Consider the following 21,186-nt stretch of genomic DNA (forward strand, 5'->3'; position numbering starts at 1 on the left):
GCAGCAATGTTGCACGTTCAGTGTGAGATTTTAAGCGTTCTTGGCATTTTTCTGCAGAAGCTGTTTACAGAACATAGTGAACTGCAGATAATGAAAAAAAAAAAACATTGCACGCTCAGCACGTAGCAGGGCTGAGGCGTGACCGTAGGCGTCAACCTATGTCGGTCTGTTCCACCTTATGTCGGCCTGCTCCAGTTTCCAACTCCTGCTATTGATTAAATATGCCATCACTCAGAGAAAACCAGGGTAGATAGACAGCTGTACCAGGCCAATGAAAGTACTGTCGTACTGCCTTCTGTTCCCTTTGAATGGCCACATCCCGCTGTCAATCTTTACACTTCTCTCTGATTGGTCACAGATGTGGTGGGCGGGCTTTGCACTATTTGTTGTTGTTTTCGTTAAGCAGAATAAGTAGACCAGTCGACATCTTTGAAATTGATCGCATACTTGTACGTTATGACTGTATTTTGAGTTAAAATTGTTCACCCCGGGCATTTGTTTTGACAAAACTGACGAAGCAGAGGACCGAAAGGTTATATCTGGTTTTGTCCTGTTTTTAGTGAAACTCGTTTTTGTCTCTTTCAAAGGTATGTGACGTCTCGTTGCTCTGTTAGCTTTAGTCGTTAGCATTACCGTTGTAAGTTGATTTCTGGTACAGTTTGCAAAACCACCCTCTGCATGTAATATTATAGACATAGAGACTACATAGATTCGTGTAGTATATCACATTGTGCATTGCTTTTTTCAGTATATCAGTCTCATAAAGAAGGCAGGTTAGCGTATCTCGGTGATGTTGTGAAAAGTGACGTGGCCTCACTTGACGATGACCCCAACCACCACAACATTGTGTCATCGTGATCACAACAGTCGGTGTACACTGATAAAAAACGTTAAGTGTGATTAGTTTGACCGTCAACAATGACTAAACATGAAAGCATACTGTGTGGATATAGTATATCGTTAGCTTCACTCGTTACCCCGTGATACTCCTGTTTACTCCGCCCAGACAAGTAGTAAACATGTCTGTTGAAACTGGATAATTCTGGGTTTTCTGATTTGAGAGGATATGACTGTGGTTATTCTTTTTTTAAAAGGTTCCCATTTCTGACAGCGGTAAAAAAAAAAAAAAAATCAGGATATTTTGTTGTTCATTGTATTTTTATATTTTCAATGTTAATGTATATTTATTATACATATTTTCCTAGAAATTAACTGAGAAGATAACCAAATTGAAACGTCTACGTTTAAACGATTGCGATTATTTCCATCATTTATTAATCTACCGATCATTTATGTGATTAATCATTTAGTCTGTGAAACGTAAACATTTTAGAAAAAGGACCACCAAAAGTGACGTCACCCCCCCAAAAAAAAAAAACTTCTCATCTAAGAGGCTAGAATCATAGATTGTTTTTGCATTTTTGTTTTTGCTGTTTTTGTTTGATTAGTCAATGGATCATATACTTGTTTCCGCTCTATGTACCTGTCATTCTAAAAATGCTATTAAGTGATCTTATTTGCATCAAGAGCTGAATCTAATGGTCAACACACAGCAAAAAATAATTGGCAACAATATCAATTATAGATTAATCCTTTAAACCATTTTCAAAGATATAATAGTAAAAAAAATGTAGATATTTCACATCACAACCAGATATATAGGAATAGCTACTCTGGTGAGAACAATAATGCAAAATATATACATACATAACATATTGCCCACCCCTAATATTGTATAGCCTTTACAAAACACTTGATTAAAAGACGCCTGCATCTCATCCAGCAACAAACAATGATGTGCTCTTTAGGCTTTCAGTGTCACTTGTCGTCTGAATGCACTAGTTGGTGAAGTCAGACAGTTCTCTTGCTCCTTTGTCTACTTGGTAAATAATGCTATTGTCAGGGACTTGATGTTTTGTTGTGTTGTTCTCAGATGGGGAGTCAGTACCAGCGCTCAGTACCGCTAGAGGTGAGGAGAGCAGAGGGCGAGAGAGTTCGTGCTAAGCATCCTGACAAGATACCAGTGAGTGTGAAGACTGGCATCTTTTGTAATAACATGTTGTGTGAACTGTAAGCAATCTTCAATCAATTAAACTGGGTTAGGAAATTATGTTTGATAATCTCAGTATAGACTTACATTTAACCCCAGTTCACTAAATAAGAGACTAAATCTGTGATTTCTTAAACCAATTTTATCTGTAAAGTAGTGTGAATTTATTGATTGTTGTTTAGATTTTAAGCACATAATCTGTATATCTGTTATTGATGACAAGCTGTTATCTGGTTTTTTTTAAACAGATCATTGTGGAGAGGGCCCCAAGGTCACGAGCTCCTGAACTGGACAAGAAGAAATACCTAGTGCCCTCAGATTTAACAGGTAAAATAATTACACACACACACACACACACACACACACACACACACACACACACACACGCTAAAACTTAACAAGTTGTGCTGTCTCAGTTAATTTACATCTAAATCCTAATCACCAACAGTTTTATTATTGATGGTTATTATAGCCCGGTCGGCTTATTTTTTTAAGCCTAAATGGATATCGACATTTGAAAGTTTTAAAAAATCTTATAATTATATTTCGGCCACTAATAACTTTTTAAAAATATAAACACATGACAGAAACAATCTTGATATGGATCCCTTAGACATTTTACAGTTTAAAAATAAACTTGCTCTCAGTGCTCTCTGGTGGACAAACTATGTAATGGAGACTCTTGTTTCTAAATGACGTCAAATCAAGTTTGGCATTTCTGTACTGCAGTTTCGTGTTCGATATCAGCTGACAAATAATAAGATATCTCTGCAATGAGCTAATATTGGGTGATGTATTGACCTTGCTGATCTATTAGTCGAACTCTAATGGTTACATAAGCCACCTTTGACTTGGATGAGGCCAATTCAAGATTGGATGACCGGCTAGCTCACTGCTGATGCACCATCCAAACCTTGATGAACTGATCAGGGTGACACGACTGTTTTTTCCTAGTGCTCTGGCTGTATAGACCTGCATCACAGCAAACATTTTGACATGTCATAACAGGGAAAGACCAGGTGTCTTTAATTACTCACTGGAACACTTAAAGGAGTTGTGGTTAATGTTAGATAGCCAGACGGTGAGGTTGTTTAAGAATTCCAGTGATGTGTATCTCCCTTTGCAATTGCAAATGACTGCTTAAAGCTTTTTTTGTCTCTGTGATTGAATCTGATCCCTTTCTCAAAACTGACCTACAACCTGTCCCACACATTTTTGTTTTCTTCCTCCTCACATGAAACTAATCTACTGCATGTGACCCTCACTGTGACCCTCACTGCAACCCTTGACTTGTATCTTGCTCTCGCTTTCTCTCTCTCCTTCCTTTTGTTAGTGGGCCAGTTGTGCTTCCTGATCCGTCAGCGTGTGTCTTTGAGACCGGAGGAGGCTCTCTTCTTCTTTGTCAACAACTCCCTCCCCCCGTCCAGCTCCCCTCTCTCCGCTGTATATGAGGTAACTGCATCTGTCCACACACGTGTTCACATGAAGATTCTCCCCAACACACACACACACACACACACACACAGACACACACACAGACACACACACAGACACACACACACACACACACACACACACACACACACACACACACACACACACACACACACACACACTGAACTGGCATACTGACTGGGATCACTGTCACAGTCTGAAGCAACATCATTGAGGTCTTTTATTTTTCACCCTTTCCCACCAACACAACAAACTAAAAATGTTTTGCCAGCTGTGGCTAGATAAAATCTGTTAAGTCAGCAACATTGCTTCACTTTTCTTGAGCTCACAAATAGACTTCCAGTTAGACCATTTACTGCAATGATGACTTAATGATGACAGCCATTCAGAAAGTGAAAATCAGCAGAAAAGAGCTGTTTGTGTGTATTTTCAGCTTATCGAAGTTTGGAATTTGTAAAGCCAGAGTGTATATAGAATAATTTTTGTATTCATCTTATAAGAAGCTTTATTCTCCACAAGTAATTAAATTATCTGGTCACATGAATTTCTAACTGCAATTATGTAATTGAAACAGAAGTTCTGTTTTACTTATTGGGCGAATATGTGGTTAGTTCAGATTTGTCAGTCAGAGTACACACTCTTATGTACTCTTGTAATGCTAAATTATGCATTATTTTGTGCGTTGTTTTCCAGGAGCACCATGAAGAGGACCTGTTTCTCTACATGACCTACAGTAATGAAAGCGTGTATGGTGCCTGAGGGAGGACAAAAGACTGGAGAAAGAGACAGAGAGAAGACAAGAGGAGACAAAGTGAGACTGTCTGAGGAATAAAGAGTTATGGCTGTTTGTAATGTTTCACACCACTATTATTCTCTTTGATATTAGTTTTGATAAGTAACTACAGTACATGGTGGAAGAAAGGCTTCACACAAGGCAGAGGGATTGCTGGTAGGTTTTTACCTTTGTCAGTATTTCGGGTGTTGAGCATAATGCATTTTTATTACACTTCAAGTTATGTTGATCCCTTTCATGGTGAAAGAAGAAAGAGGAAGGTTGAAAAGAAAGAGAGAACTCATATAAAAGGAAGTTAATGAAATTATGTTGAGACAGCTCTCGGTATCTTTCTCAGTCATCTGTATTTAATGCAAATAGTATTTTTTCTTTTGTAAATTAATATCAAACTTTTGTGGAAAATAAAGATGAAAACGCAAAAATTCTGATTTCTTCTCTTCCCCTTATTTTCTATTATTGTGTGTGTGTGTGTCCATCTGTCAACTCTGTGGTTTTAGATGCCAATAGAAAAAAAAAACAAATGAAAAATTTAAGCAAAACCATTTAGGCTTTTATTGCATTGAAGGATTAAAACATTATCTTTTTATATATTTGAACCTTTTCAGAGTATAACTCATGGTTATCGCATATTGTTAAAATGCATGGTTAGACAATGTATACGTCCAACAACCGCCTTCCCCCAAAGCCACATGTCCACTGTCTACATGTGTTTTAGAGGAAGGACAAAGTCAGGGGAGAAATTTTCATGGGGAAGTGTTCTGTCTTCACGGATCAGATGAGCCACAATTTAAGTCTGGGACATTTGTCGGCTTCACTTTTTTCTTTTCTCTTTTCATAACAAAAATTTTACATATTGGCACATTAGTTGCAAACGGTGTTTCCTCTACTTTAGTGCCTGCCCAATTAAAGGATTACATAACATCATTGTTTATTAACCAGCCTCCTCTGAAAGACTTCCCGGGTAAAGCGAAAGTTAGAAATACAGGAGAGAAGAGCCATGGAAATGCACGAGATCCTCAAAGAGAAAGAAAATACCAAAGAAGATGAAAAAGCAAGCAAACTGATGCTGGAGGTCAAAACTGAAGGTACAAGAAATTTAATGAATTCAGTTAACACTTGATAATAAGAATAAAAAACACGAGCCTATATTGTAGTACTAAAAATCGATGTATGCACCTTATTGGTGGACACAAAAAAATACTAATATTAATGAAGATTTGATTTGATTTTGTTGTATTTAAGTTTATAATACACTGAATATTTGGAAACTCCAGCTGGTTTTTGTCTCATGTTGAAATGTTTCTATATTTTTGTCTGGCTTTAGAGGAAGTAGAACCAGGCCATTACTCTAAACTACAAAATCTACCTGAGGACATCTATTCAGAAGCTTGTTTGAGTGACTTTCCGGCTAAAACAAAAGCAGGTACACAATCATATAAAATGTGTGTCTTCTCTTAACTGTGTGGTGGAAACACCCATAGAAGGTGTTTCAGCATAACTCTTAGCATGCAGGTCTGTCTCTGTGAAGAGACATAATAACAGAAAAAATGTTTTTGATATAAAAGAACATGACAAACTGTTTTTCGTTTTGTTTTGACACCTTTTAACTGCTTAATCATACACTAAATTACAATTTGATTTAAAGGAAAACAAAAAAAACTTTACAGGGCTTTCTTGCATCATCTTATCAAGATTAGTGGCTGTTTTGTTCCTCAGAAAAATGATTCAGAGAAAAACAAAGAACAAGAGAACAAAGTGGAAACAACATCATTACACTAGTTTTCCAACATTTCACCTGCCTTTAGAAAAGAAAGCTGTAATAATATATTTAGACCTTTGCTATGTGTTAAATAAACACAACACATGGACTTCAGGTAAAATTTCACATATTTTTACCACATGTAGTAGTAACTTTCTTCTTTCACAATTTTAATGTTATTTTTGGAAATTTTGTTAGACATTTTTACATTTCTCTGATGTAACTGATATAAAAATAATTATATCTTTTGTGTATTCGTAACATTGCTTCAAAATAAAGTTAAAATGCGTAGGGTTGCAGCTAATGATTATTATTAATAATTATTATGATGATTAATTTTTACTTTTGTTTATTCATATTTTATTCATTAGATATTTCAATTAATTATTATATCTAAACAACAGTTCAAAAGCAAAACAGATTCAGTTTACTGTCACAGGGGACTAAGTTCACAGTAACGTTAATGTTTAACCAATGACTCAAACAATAGATTCATTATTAAATGTGTCGACAGTTTTCTGCCATTCAATTAATGATTCACTTCAGCTCTAGTGGTAAGGAACATCCTTCATGTTAACCAGAATGAGAGCTTCACTCTTGCTCTAGTTAACTTTAGCTCCAAACATTGTATTGTGAAAGGGGCTCAAATGTAATCCACTTTAACATATTTACACATACATGTTAAGCCTATAATAATAATGCTATGTGTAAAAGAATATTTGTTAATATTTCAGTATGTGTTATATATTGAAATATTAAAACATTAAATTGCCTTAGAACTTAAAAAATATATTATTCATTGGAGAATGTAAATTACAGATGCTGAATATTAATAACTTTATTTATCATTCATTTCTGTTTCTCATTAATAACTATCACTTAAAAAGCTCAATTAGTAATCCAGATGTAAACAGGCATTACACTGACTGGTACAAGAGAGCAACTAAATATAATATAATTTATGCTGTCTGGTCTTTTAAATGCTTGGTTTATACATCATTAATTTTTGTGAACATGGGAGTAAAATATGCTTTAAAATTATGCTTAGTTGACAAACAAGATAGTTTCACCCAAGCAAACTCTTTATTTGATAATATATTTTTATTTTATAAGGTCAAATAGAGCTGAGGTTGTAAAGTTTCAAGGGAAAATATTTTGTCACATTAGAAAAAATTTAATTAATTATGGATTCAGGGTTCGGGTTGTTCCTGCTAGTTCACTGTCATAGCACGCTGTCATGACTTACTGTGACACTTGGACAGAACAGAACCATCGTAATTCTGCTTTTCCTCCTGTGACAGGGCAAAATATCTGCTGTTAAACACATCTGTCGTAACATGATTCTAATCCAGTTTGTCCTCAGAAGCAATAAGAATATTTGTAACAACAGACCCACTATTACATTATACTTTGAATACAGTGTGAAAAGTAACTGACACAATGCACTGTTCTCCTAAAATATCTACATTTTCTAAAAATGGTTTGTTTAACTAGCTGAATGTGTGGCTGCCTACACCTTCACACACAGTTTGTCTGTTCTGTTCAGTCTGTACATTCTGACACATCCACTTTTCTTTATGACTTTTATTTTGTTATATTGCACCAGTTCAAAAACCAAGAAAGAAGACAGTGATACTGTGAAATAGCACCGCAGTTACTGTTTTGAATAACAAGCCTTTAAACATAATAGTCATTAACGTGCAAAAAAGAGGCAATGATGCAAACTTAAGCTACTGCAACACAGCTGATTATCCTTCCTGTAACTCGAATGAAATCATGGCCCACGTGTTTACAAGAAATTCTGTTTTTATGAAAAGAATGAAAAAGTTTATATTGTTGATTTGAGTGAGGCCTTGTTTGATTTTCCTTTGCTACACAAGATCCTGCACTTCGCGTACAGTATTTACAGACAAACGTTCGCAGACAGACAAACATTTGAAATCTACATCAGTGATAACCACATGTTCTGTCTCTGAGCTGTGTTTGACGCAAACACTTGGATGTCTGGAAAGCTCTGACCTGAAATGACCTTAGGGAAGGACGCCTATCTGTTGTTTTGGAGTACAGTGTCTCTATGCTGACAGTAACTGTCTGTGCCTCTTTTACTCTCTCACACACACACTCGTTCTTTAAGAGAGAGACAGAGAGACACAGTAAAAGTTCTGAGGACTTTAAGGACAAGTCGAGCCCTGTTCTCCATGATTAATTTAGGAATCAGTGAAGGTCGCTGTTGCTATGGTGACGAGGCAAGGCGGGAGGTGGGGGTGTCTTAAAACTGAACTGCCACAGGCAGACGAGGCTTTGCTGGACAGGAATACGGAGCAAGAGAGGGTAAACAAGCTTCCTCATAAATCCAAGGACATTTTCCTCCATGTATATCAAATTCTGTCGCAGCTATGGTGAGGATAAAAAAGATGAAGCCAAGGAAAACTTGTCATCCAAATTATCGGTTGAGCTGGAGGGGAAGAAAGGTAGGCCTCAGCTGTTTTTTTCTAAGCCTTGATGGTGGTCTATGTTGTGGTTACTGAAACATCTCACTGATATCTGGTTGATGCTTTGTTCCTCAGGGAAACAGACTGAGGGAAATGCCCGCCTGTTCCGGGCCGGCTGTTTATTCCTCACAATAATCTGCCTGGTCCTGCTGCTGGTCGTCATTATCCTCGCTATGAAACGTGAGTATCTGCAGCCATGTCAGTGAATTCATGCCAGGGCTTTAAAAACAGGCCACCACTGGCCTGATTATGTTTGCAACAACAAGAGACTGTAGCTATTAATGGCAATGCAGAATCAAAAGAATATGGAAAATACAGTAGCCCTGTATGTTAGGATCATGTAGCTTTCATTGCAGTTTTTCTCATAACAGCAGACAATACTGGAACACAAAGTGGGGCTGATTGTATTGCTGCAGCCTGAAGACATTATTCTTTTCCTCCACAACTCCTCCCACTGTGCTCTGATTTCTAGTTCAAGCTGGATCCACAATCTGCCCAGAGAGAGAGGAAATACCAGCAACAAACAGTGGCCCGACTTGCGACTACGAACAATGCCAGAACCAATTGATCAACCTTCAACCCCATCGTGAGTGCCATGCTAGTAAAAACAACAAATGGGAAATAAAATACCTTGTACAAGACAAAGAAACATCTAGATAAGAAAAAGAATAGATATATCGTCAAACACCGTGCTTTTTAGTAAGAGTTCTGCTTTTACAGTTTCCCCAAATAGTTTTTCAGACAGAGGAAGTCAGTTCATGTGGTTGTTTTTTAGAGAACTGGGAACATTTTTAGGTTATTTAGACAAAAAAAGTCAGCTGAGTTTAATCAGCTTTATTAGTTCCTCTTCGACTAACAGTATTACCTGGTTGCATAAGGACACATGTAAATAGAAACCCACAAACAAAATCTGGCCAAAAATGCGAATAAAAACGGAAGGAAAAACAAAAGTAACTGAAAGCTTTAAGTCTGTTTTGGAATTATCTAAATGTCAGAGGATATCTAAATTGGAAAAGTTCACTTTTGCAGAGTGACCTTTTGTTTATCTTGCTGCTTGAGCATTTTCTGCACCGAACATCTCTCCCCTTCTTCCAGGCCTCGGCTGCCAGCAGTGTGCAGACGGGTGGCTGACCTTTGGACGGACGTGCTTTTACCTGTCCACCTTCAGGCTGAGCTGGGATAAGAGCCAGATGAACTGCACCGCTAGAGGAGGATCTCTGGCTGTCATCACCAGCCAGAGCATTCAGGTGGATCTGAAGTCACTTAAGCTCTCGGTGCCACTCACTGTCTTCCTTGATGGTAGTATGGTAATAATTTGTGTTAATGTGAATGGTGCTCTCTCTTGTAGAGATTTCTGACTAGGAGAGGGATCCTGAAATACTGGATCGGGCTGAGACACGAAGCAGACACATGGAAGTGGGTCAACAACACTGCCCTGCAGAAGAGGTGATTCTTTTGTCCTTTCTATCCGTCTGGTCCCTTTATCTTTTTTCTTTTTTATGTTTGTTAATTTATATTTAGGACCTATGAGTCAGTTTTACATTTTGTCTGAAAGCGGGAAGGAGATTACTTTACTAACAAATAACTACAGTATCCTGTGATCACAATATAAAAGTTCATTTTGTTTGCAGTTATTGGACCGATGGTATGTCACAAGGGGATTGTGGGATCCTGAGCAGTGAAGACCCATCTGAGAAGAACTGGATCAAAGCGCCCTGCGAAGCCTTCTCCTACTTCATCTGTCAGGTGGAGTTCTGACAGCATCGTCTTTTTTAACAGAGAAATGAACAAACCAATTCTCTGTCAACAAGCATTTACAATTTTCTCAATAACATTTCAAATCATTTCTCTTTCCACTTTACACCTCAATCAGCAGTATCCAGCAAACATATAATCTTGTAGCATTTTGTAGCATACTTTTTATGTAAATGATGCTTGTAAGCACTTTACTACTAATCAGAGTATATCTGAATCTCATGTTGGATGTATGCTACTGTATGATCCAATATATTACTGTATAACTTTTTTAATAAATAGATGTGAGTGAGTCTGTTTCAACAAGGTTTTATTCTCATATAAAAATGGTCCTGCATCTACATAAGTTGAATGTCTACATTCCACTTTGTTTTAGCTTGGTATATATTACTGCTACACATTTTTTCCATTGCTATAAAAATAACACACTTTTCTATAGCTTAATACTGCAGGAATAATTGCACTGCGGACTATATAGAGAAACTGAGATAGTTGAGTCTTCTCGCAAGTTAGTTGAGTGAAATTCATCAGCTCTTCAAGTCTACTTCATATGTTCAGGACTGTGAGATGATGGAAAGCCTCAGAAAAAGCACGTCAGGCTCAGGCAGAATCTCATTCTAAACATGTTTAATGTCCTGGTCGTCCTCTGGATCCTCCTGCTCCATCTCTATACCCAAAGCGCTGTGGCGAATCATCTGCCAGCCTGTCAGAGTCCTCCTGTTAAACCCTCCTCTGTTTTTGGGTCTGAGGTTCAGAGTTCCTGAGCTCGGCCCCTTTATTGTGTCGGTCTTCTCCAATCCATCCATTTCCTTTTCATCCTCTTTGGAGAAAGCTTTGATGTATCGTCGCATCTTTTGCAACATTGAGTCATTTCTGTCCTCAACCCTGCAGAGAGGATCGAGTAAACCACATAAACACTATTACACTGAAAACTATTTTTGATCTATTTGGAGATGAAGTGTAATTTGATTTTTGATGAACCCTCATCAACTGTTTATTTCACTTTTTTTACATACAAAGAGACAAAAATTTGTTCCACTGACCACAAACTAAATGACCTTTAATGCTCTGCAGCTGCGACTCATGTTGTGCTGCGAGTAGGAAGCACAACTCTGATACTGATCTGATACTGTGCTATTACCGTCACTGCTGCCACACCTACTCACACAGACTGCAACAACAATATTTAAATCTTTAGTTCTACATTTTGAGAAATGTACTTATTTGCTTTTTTCAACAAAGTTAAATAAGAAGATACCACTCTTATGTCCACACGGTAAATAGTATACTACATCCAGCAGCTAGTTAGCTTAGCTCAGCATAACGACAGGAAACATAGGGAAACAGTTAGCCTGCCTCTCTCTAAAAATAATACAATCCCTACCAGCACCTCTGAAGCTCATTAATAAACATGTTTATTTAATCTGTACAAAAACCGACGTGTAAAAATGACACGTTGAGGTTGCCAGGTAACCAGCAAAGACTTTGTTCTCCCTGGACAGACTCGGGCTGTGTCCTCCCGTTTCCTGTCTATATGCTAAGCTAACTGAGCTAACGGGCTCCTCCATACAGCCATTAGAGTGGTGTCGATCTTCTCATCTAACTCTCAGCAAGAGAACGAATAAGTACATTTCCTAATATGTCTGTGTTAAATTTGCTCTGGTCTGTAAGTGGTGGTGATAATAATAGTAGGAGCAGTAAGAGAGTGAGATTTGTGCTTCCTACTCACAGGTCAACATGACCAGCAGCTGCAGCGCTTTAACGGCTACTTAGGTTGTGGTCAGTGGACAAACTCGTGTCTCCCTGTGTGATTATTTCTATTGAAAATAGAAAGCCTAAAAAAAAGTTTTTACTGTATGGTCTCAGATGATATCAGCTTTGTTATGAATGTTTCTGCTATATTAGGGTGTGGTTTCTCTCCCTCTATCTCTCCCTTACCTGAGATACCAGCGCTCCTTCAGGCCAAAGTCTATCCCACACACCCCGAGTCGAGGCCACAGGCAGCGTGGCAGCCTCCGCTCCAGCATCAAAGTTGTGGCCACCACCTGCACATGATCATAGTATGTTTCACTATAACACAGCGATGCAAGGCGACATGACGAGTCCATGTTGTAGTCGGTCTATATGTGTGTGTTACCTGGGTTCTCCAGAGCTCATCTCTCTCCTGGGCCACCCTCCAGTGTGTGTCGCTCATCATAGCTATCAGTAGGTTTAGCAGCAGGATGTAGGAGACCACAGAGAAGGCACAGTGAACTACATGAACGATCGGGGGTGTAATGATGGTATGTTCAACAGGCAGGTCTATGAGGCCTACACTGAGCTCAAACTGGGAGAAGAGAGTGATGGGGAAGGAGCGATATGCAGGGATGGCGTCAGGCTCCTGGGTCATATACACCATCCACAGGGCTGAGAGGGAAAATAAAAAAGAGTTCAAGATCTTCACTGCTGAAAAATCTTATTTCAACAATTTCTTATCTTAGAAGCTTTGTGAGAATAAAAAGCTTGCTTGTTATTTTCTATCTGAATATACTCACAGGTGGAAAAACCAATGAGCACGATGACAGTCAGCCACATAAACTTTGTCAGGTCTCCAAATATAATCTAAAGGGAAATGAGACACAAGGTTGTTCGGTCTGAAAACAAAAATGGGTGAACCTCAAAAAGCAGTACAGGTGCGTACGGAACAAGCTACTATTTCAACATCACTCATGATATCCTTTGTGTCTGGGTCCAGACTGAGCTGTCTCCTACCTTCTGTATCATGATGACATAAGGGCCGAGCATTTCAAAACCTCGGGCGAAGAACATGACGTTGCACCAGCCCAGAACTAAACACACTGCCATCACCACGGCCTCCCCCTGCACCTCGCAGGCTCTGAACACACACAGCAGCACCACCAAGCAGGCGTAGCCGATACTGGTCAGCACAACACAAACAGCAGAAAGGGTTAGAAGGTATTTCACAGCAGTATGCTTCATCTTAGTGCTGAGAGGTGTTTGTGCTTACAGGATGACATGGAAGGGGCCTCCCAGAGCTGTCTGACCAAAGTAGCGCTTTGCTCCCACTCTCAGTATATCAGGGATCTGTTGGAGAGAAGAATACGGCAGGATTTGTATGCATATATAGCAATATACAATATGCATGAAGATGAAGCATGATTCATAAATCTACCTCCAGCAACAAGATGGCAAAAGCTCCTAGGACGCTGATGACTTCTCCTGCCAGCCGCAGGTTGTCCTCATGTGTCACATAACTCTCCTGAGGGAGAAGAGGAAATGTAGTTTGTATTAATAATAAAAGCACATTAGTGTTATGCTGTTGGTCATATGCAGGTGCACAGTACAAACAGTAAGATACATACAGGCTACAGCTCCTGGTTTTTGTACTTTTAGAGTATTTGTGTGATGATTGGATTTTGGTTTTGTAATCGTCTTATTCATATAGACTTGACATTTACTACCCTTTAAAAAAAAAACCCTCCATAAACAGTCCTGTAACAGTGTGAGTATCATCATCAAAATGTCTTAAAATTTGTATTAATTATATATATATATATATATCACGTCATTAACTCCAACACACATTGAGTGTTTTCTGGATCCGGATTGTTTTGTCCATGTCTGACTGTGTGTAGTTCTCCGGCACGTCCTTCAGGGGGCGATATACACAACACAGTGTGAAAATCACGATGTACAGCAGATACAGAAGCAGCAGCAGCCTGACACAGAGAAAAGGGAGAAAAAGCACTGTAAAACAAGGCGGGACATGTGAACAGTTCGTATTTTTTACTTCAGAGAAACAGAAGAAACTTTACCTGAAGTAATGTTTTCCATACAAGTTCCACTTCAGACTGACCAGCTGCCTCACAGGGGTCACCTCCAGTATCCCCCTCGCCTGGACAAGAGAAGAAATGTCTGTGTTTCTACTCAGCATCAGACCAAACTAATTTCTGACTAAATATGATGATATGCGATTTCTCCTAAGTGCTGTATATCTTGATAGATTGTATTGTACCTCTCTCTGGTGGCTGCCCACAATAAGCTCCAGCACTGACATGTCATCGGCCCATGAATCAATCTCGGTCAGGTCATACAGGTTGGAGGTCAAAGGGCCCAGACTCCACTGGACTACACGTCTTTTATTAACCAGGTGCTGAAATGCCTGAGAGAGACAGAGGGAATCGCAGCAGTGAGGCCAGGATTAGTGAAATAATCTGCTCCACCTTTCATGCCCAGGTTTCACCCTGTGAGACCTCCTAGGTTTCACTCACCACGATGTTGCCCTCTTTGGCAGCCAGTTTAAAAGGTGTAAGGCCTCGGTAGTTGGGCACCATGTCGAGTGGCAGTGACTGGTCCAGCTCTGCATCGCGTGCCATAATCAGGTCAATGGCCTGGCACGCAATCATCTTGTTGGGCTGCAGAACTAAAATGTGAAGCACTGTGTTGCCTAAGGAGGAAACAAGGACGAAAAAACAAGAATGTGTATGACAGGAGGTACAAGAAGAGAAAAGAGGAAGACATCAATAATTAAATTAGCAGACAGATGCACAAATATGAAATAATATTGTATCTTCTCTCCTACAACATTTCATACCTCGGTAATCCTGGACCCTGGTGTTGGCCCCTGCATCGATCACCATGGAGATAATGTCCTCGCTCCCAGCACACGCAGCAAATGACAGGATGTGTTCACCTATTGAGCAAATGCACATTTAGAAAAACACCATCTGTACATTACATTGGCAGGTGCTTTGGTCCTGAACAGTTTTTTTTTTTTTAAGAATATACACATTCATCAGGATCATTTGGGGCTCGTTGTCTTGCTAAAGGACACTTCTACATGTGGACAGGAGGAACTTGGGGTTGTAGCTACCACCCTTGTGATTAATGGCTGAAACCACTCTCCCCGTATCTTTAAGGCTCACTCACTCTGACTTACCGTAGTATATGAGTCCTCCTATCCTCTTCCTGAAGTACAAGCCGGTGACTCGAGGGGTAACCACATCACCACCTCGACTAATGAGGTGATAGACCAGATTGGTGTTCTGATTCACCACAGCGATGTGGAGAGGAGTAACGCCTGAGACAGAGCAGAGATAGACAGTGAACATCAGACCACTGTGAATGAACTGCATTTAATTTCACCATTTTCACCTGTTGTGCAAGTGAGGCAATGCCACACTATGTTACAGCTATCCAAACAACATGTGCATTACATTTGGTAGTGTCACACTCAAGAAGGGAAAATGTAAATTGTTGCTTATGTTTATCCTTTTGGTGCTTTTGTAAATAATAAAGTCAAAAAAAGGTAAAAATTCAGTTAAAGCTTCTTTGTGTGAAGGTTTGTTGTTGCAATTTGGCACATACATGATTGTAATTAATTTATGTTGTAATTTTTCTAACCTAAATATTATGTAATCCATTATAGCCATCTTAAATCTCGAATGCAACTATTTACATCAAATGCCTCTTCATTCTCAGGCAGCACTTGTGATTTAGAAACACATACATGTGCAGTACATCCATATTTGAAACTAATAAGAAATCTTGATGAATGAAAGTAATACAAAAACGCATGGGAGTGAATGGGTTAAACTGGCCTCAATCTATCTCTTCCATTCGTCTTTAGGTTTTTTTAGTTGCAGCCTATAAAGCAGGTAACTTTACCGGCATATGTGCAATAAAATTTTCAGCCACATGATTACATGTTTGTGCTCGTGTCTGTGTCTATGATTTTATGTATGTCAACCTTGGAAAAGCTCAGAGGTCATGGGCTCGTTGATGAGTTCAGGGGCTCCGTCCATCAGGGCCACAGCAGCCTCCATGTTGTCATTCATCACGGCGATATGAAGCGCTGTCTCCCCAAGAGCACCTGAAAGGGAAGATCACAGCCTCATAACGTACGACTGACACTGAAATAAGAACACAGTGGAGTTTAAATTCACAGTGCAGCCGTACCTCTTTCAAAGATATTAGTGGATGCAGAGCTCAGCAGTTTCTTGATGCAGCCTACACTGTTGTGTTTAGACGCGTAGAACAGAGGAATGTCATTTATGCTGAGGGAAGAAGGACAGAGGAAAAACACCAAGTTAAGCTGTATTTAAACAGGTTAGGCTTTACTCCAGCATACCATTCACATTGACATAATCTACTATCTACTCTATCTTTGAAAGTTTCTTACTATTTGCTGTGGAGCAGAAACGTCTCATCCAACATCTCGTTCCATCCTTTCTTGTTCTGAAGGCGAAACCTCAGCTGGCTCCACCAATGGTTGAGCTCGCTCGGAGCAGATCTGGCCAGAGACGGAGACATTGACACCTGGTGTTTGACTGGAAGAAACAATTTGAAAATGAAAATCATGCATCAGAGAATCAATCAATCTACAGTTAATCACATCTAGACCAGCAGACAGGAATGACTTCATCATTTTGGCCTTGAAAAAGTATTTTGGTGTTGTTTTTATTCAGTTGTATTTTCTTTCAAAATAAAATACAATAAAACAAATGAACAAAAAGAAAAGAAAGTTTCAGATCCTTACCCTTAAACAATAAAAGTGCCGCTCCTCAACTTCTGGTGATACTCAGTCATAACACTGTCAAAATTGGAAACAGCACCTATAACATGTCCCTGAGGAGAAGTGAAATCCCTGTGACATGACCATTATATATGACCTGGCCATGAGGGAGGAGACATGTGGAAGGATTGCGAATGAATGGGTGGAGAGGGAGGATGAGTGAACAGCAGAAAGGCAAGACAGAGAGAGTGAGGCGGTAATGAGCGGGTAGACTTTCACCGCAGATAAGAAATCCCACGGTGAAAGTTGTGCTTTTAGGTCCAGCTCACCGTTGGACCAGGAATTCCTTTATCATGCTGATCTGAAATTGTTGGCTCGATTCAGTCACCTTAAAAGTGAAGTGACAATGGTCCAGTCCCTAATTCCAGCATATCTCTCCTATCACCAGGCCTGTCTGCATTCCTCTAACTACCACCAAAACCTGCATGGCCACTATGAAAATTCTGCAACATCATGACAGTCAACACATTGCCATCATTGTTTCTGGTGAACCGTTTAGGAAACCTGTTTGTAAATTGCAAGCTTGTATGTCTGAACCCTGGTCTGTAATTTAAATCAGATATTAAGGTAAGATAGTCCATTATGTGTTCTTTTAATTGGGGCAAAATTTTCCAAGTGAATCTGGGATTATTTGTTGTAGTAAATATGGAGATGATGTATGATTTTCCAACATGTTACATCTTGTACACACACACACACACACACACACACACACACACACACACACACAGAAAAATACTTTCATTCACAATGATTTAACTTGTTGAGCACCATTGATGTGTCAACAGGAATGATCACAAACATGGTAATTGCCACATTACAAAGACCATAATGAGCATTTGGAGGCTGGCAACATCATGTCCGATGAGGGCATGTCACTTTCCTCTGAAAGCGGGAAATAAAGCTAATGCTACATTTTGTTTTGTGAAATTATAATTTTTTCATCTTTAGAGTTGAAGTAACTGACTGACGCAGACTCACAGATTTAATTTCCATGCACATACATTATTTGTAAACTGCTGAATCAGTCGCCTTTTACAATATCTCTGCCCAACCTGGTTGTAGTGTTCAGGTATTTTGCTGCAGCATTTATAGGTCATGACTAACAGGCTGGTTAACCACAGGATAAACAGGGTTTAGGGAGACTCTATAGGAGGCCCCGGTAATGGTTGCCGATGTGGCAGTCATTTAGTATTGTGGAGATAATAGTTGTTTACCAGACGGAGCGCACCATCTTTAAGTAGTGTCATAAAGACCAGTGGTTTCCAGTCTGTTAATGTCTTTATAAAGAAACAATAACACCATAAAAACATGATTTTGTGGTTTGTGTGTCCACTGTTTCTGAACGTACGTACCAACATCTCTTTCACAACACTGTGTTCAAATGTCTTGGGGCACCACAGCAAACAATTATTACAGACAACCCTCGTACATTTATGGCAGCCGGCAGATGCTCTTATTCAGAGTGACTTCACACAACAGAGCTCAATCATCATTATTAAAACAAAAGCAAGTTTACTGATTGAACTGCCAAAACTTTCCTGAAAGTTGAAAAAATAGTTTAAATATTTTTGTTAATCGACTTCACCTCGACCAGCTACAACAAGGTTGCTCATAAAAAAGTGATAATAATCCTATAATATCTAAATCATGTGAAAGGGGCCATTCAGCATGATGAGTACTTCTGTTCCCTAAGTATTGTTGATAATACTGAAGTAGTACTTCTTAATTCTTAACATTATTGATTCATTTTCGTGTATAAAAAGCATTTTAATGTAGCTGGTAAAGGTGGAGTTCGTTTTAGCTACTGCTGGGTAGTTTTAAAACTTGAGCGCATGTACTTAGTTACTTTCCACCACTGGATATTTCCTGTGTTCTGAGTATTTCTGCAAATGACCCAGCAGTGACATTGAAACAATGTGAGGAGTCTGATGTACAGTGAAATACATGACAGTGAGAGATGGATCTGACTGGCAGAATAAATGTCAGAGTATGTGCGAGTGACCTTGTTATCGGCCCAGATCTGGTCTGATATCAGCGGGACATGTGGGAAACCTGTCCCTGTTCTCCAACAGCTGCTGATCCCAGCAGATCCCAAACTCTGATTTGACTCAAACCTGCTGATCTGTGGAACCTGAGAAACATGGAGTTCCCTCTTTGACATTGTGAATGTGATAATGTGTCTCCAAGGTGAGTATACTATTATTAATTTTGTAGCTGCATTGAAACTGGTGTATACTCCAGGTGAATATGACAGAGCTCAATTAGACAACCTTGCATGGTTTGGTTTGAAATGCATGAATCAGTTTATCAAACATTGCACTATGGTTTCTCTGTTGGATGTCATTCGGGATGTCAGTGTTAACTGGGAAGCACTAACTTGCAGGCCCTGACTACATTACAGCTAATTTTCAGTAATTTTCTCTCTGTGAGTGACATTATTCGTCTTATACTGATTGCAATTTTTTTTTCTTTTAGTTGATTGGCAGGTAAAACACACTTACATTTGTTTGGACAAATAATACTTAGTAAAACAAGAAGCAAATGTGTTTTTAAATAAAATCATATCATTTATTTTACAAATTTGCACAATTATGGAATAGTGGTGAACACTCATACAAGTAAACACAGCTAATAATGTGTGTAGCCTGACACACCTGTCTCAAACACGCACGCACACACGCACACACGCAGCATCATATACAACATATACCTGATGTACATATTAACACAGCCTCATGTACGGCACACACAAGTTACAGACACACAGGTACATACTTACAAAGCATTTCGCCTTTGTCCTTCAAGTGTAAATCAGATCAGATTTTGTCCATCTTTCTCATTTCACACATTCACAATGCTTCAATGACTCAGTGTCTTTACTCTAGCAATCAAACTAAAAGAGGTGAAGTGTGAAATGTACACATAAAGGTGAGTGCTGTCCGGTTCTGTCCTCATCACAGATGGACACTTGTGTTTGCAGCTGTGGTGACGCTTGTAGCCTTTGACAGTCTATGATAGGCCTTCAGTGAGAGTGAGTCATACAAACAGGGCTGCTCTCAGACCATGGATGTGTCTTTTAAACAGGGAAAAAACATGGCTTACAGTTAAAAAAAAAGTTGAAAGCATCTTTTTGTTTAGTTTTGGTTTTCCAAATCTAACCTCAGGGTTTGTGCTACTGACCTTGGACATTTTGCTCAGACATTGAGCAAACTATACATTTTTCTGAAAGCTAATGGTAAGACCTTATAAGGCAAACCATAGGTTGCTAGGTAGTATGCGGTTTTCTCCTTTTAGCATTTGGCATTTTAAGTAGAGAGGAAGTGATAAAACTTTACAAATAACTCAAAAAATATTAGAAAAGAGCTTTGATTGTCTTCACGCAATTCTTTGTGAGCAGAGATTTTAACAGTACTTTAACAAAAAATATTTCTAAACTTTTATTGTACTCGATGGGGAAATTGAAAAGTTCGAGGGAGGGACAGTCGTGGAAGAGACGGTGAGAGGTAGGACTGCAGATGGGTGAGGAGAGAGGATGGCAGACGGCAGTAAAGTGAAATCTAGTGAAAAACATAGTGGAATCTTTAAAATCCTCCTCCTCCTTAGCAACTCCTTAACCTTACTTTGATCTGGACTCCAGCCTCGACAGCGAATCTCTCTTCTGTTATTTGTCTTGAGTGACTGGCAGGAAAAGTCCGATCCTCTTTTTCACCCCTTCCGGTTGTAGTGTCAGGTTTGTCAGAACACACAGCGGCACTCTAAGCTGTTTCTCTTTGTTTTTGGCTTAAAATGTGCTCTGTGAACATGGAAGTGTTGCAGAAAATTTCACACCTCCACCTGCCCCTGCGTCAGATGGGCCCTGAGCTGCTGGGCTGCGCTAACAATCTTCCTCTGGTGTCCGAGCAGGTTCACGCCGAGATTCTGGACATCACTGTAAGGAGAGAGCAGATTAACCTGGGAGTTTAGTTCAACACTTCAGCTTGTTGTGTGCTCTAAGTGATATTTCACAGGACAGTTATGGTGGTTTTATGTTTTAGTCTATAAATGCATTTTATTTATTGCCACCTATCCTGATGCTTCATCTGTGTCCGTTTATTTGTCAACAGGATTACGCAGCAAGTACTGAACTAATCTGCACCGAACTTGGTGGAGGGATGGAGCATCGTTCAAGAAAGAACCTATTCAATTTATTTATTATAATTTTGTATATTTTTCCTCAGAAGTCTGGTCAATGTTGTTTTACATTGCTAGCAAGTGCATTAGTTGATTTTTATAGTGTACTAAGGTGAATGAAAAGTGATGGCTATC

General features: G+C 39.2%; 4 protein-coding genes across 5 annotated transcripts in view; 2 read left to right on the plus strand and 2 right to left on the minus strand.

Moving 5' to 3' along the window:
- Positions 1–390: 390 nt before the first annotated feature.
- zgc:92606 (uncharacterized protein LOC100000242 homolog) lies at positions 391–4,726 on the plus strand. The gene is made up of 5 exons (XM_056380369.1): positions 391–587; positions 1,934–2,023; positions 2,299–2,377; positions 3,384–3,502; positions 4,199–4,726. The coding sequence occupies exons 2-5, from the start codon at positions 1,934–1,936 to the stop codon at positions 4,262–4,264; spliced, it is 354 nt and encodes a 117-aa protein (XP_056236344.1). The 5' UTR covers positions 391–587; the 3' UTR covers positions 4,265–4,726.
- A 371-nt stretch (positions 4,727–5,097) lies between these two features.
- Positions 5,098–10,596, plus strand: si:dkey-26c10.5 (uncharacterized protein LOC563797 homolog). 2 transcript variants are annotated; one of them, XM_056380333.1, is made up of 7 exons: positions 5,098–5,383; positions 5,623–5,721; positions 8,625–8,729; positions 9,022–9,135; positions 9,645–9,796; positions 9,898–9,995; positions 10,181–10,596. In XM_056380333.1, exons 1-7 carry the CDS (start codon positions 5,296–5,298, stop codon positions 10,305–10,307), a joined length of 783 nt encoding a protein of 260 aa, XP_056236308.1. In that variant the 5' UTR covers positions 5,098–5,295; the 3' UTR covers positions 10,308–10,596. The 2 variants fall into 2 exon arrangements, with proteins under 2 accessions (XP_056236308.1, XP_056236309.1); XM_056380334.1 differs by lacking the exons at positions 5,098–5,383; positions 5,623–5,721 and adding an exon at positions 8,334–8,528.
- A 1-nt stretch (position 10,597) lies between these two features.
- Positions 10,598–16,616, minus strand: trpv6 (transient receptor potential cation channel, subfamily V, member 6). The gene is made up of 16 exons (XM_056380224.1): positions 16,486–16,616; positions 16,263–16,360; positions 16,054–16,176; positions 15,244–15,384; positions 14,899–14,997; positions 14,576–14,751; positions 14,320–14,466; positions 14,120–14,199; positions 13,888–14,023; positions 13,477–13,563; positions 13,312–13,388; positions 13,056–13,221; positions 12,839–12,905; positions 12,442–12,710; positions 12,243–12,349; positions 10,598–11,189 (listed from the first exon to the last, which is right to left on the minus strand). Exons 1-16 carry the CDS (start codon positions 16,614–16,616, stop codon positions 10,922–10,924), a joined length of 2,172 nt encoding a protein of 723 aa, XP_056236199.1. The 3' UTR covers positions 10,598–10,921.
- A 2,809-nt stretch (positions 16,617–19,425) lies between these two features.
- Positions 19,426–21,186, minus strand: part of ephb6 (eph receptor B6) — a 35,913-nt gene continuing 34,152 nt past the window's right edge. Inside the window, exon 19 of the mRNA XM_056380193.1 lies at positions 19,426–20,809. Within this exon, the coding sequence (XP_056236168.1) occupies positions 20,704–20,809 (106 nt within the window). The 3' untranslated portion in view covers positions 19,426–20,703. The remainder of the gene's footprint in view (positions 20,810–21,186) is intronic.

Source organism: Seriola aureovittata, chromosome 7 (genome assembly GCF_021018895.1).
Source record: "Seriola aureovittata isolate HTS-2021-v1 ecotype China chromosome 7, ASM2101889v1, whole genome shotgun sequence".
Taxonomy (NCBI): domain Eukaryota; kingdom Metazoa; phylum Chordata; class Actinopteri; order Carangiformes; family Carangidae; genus Seriola; species Seriola aureovittata.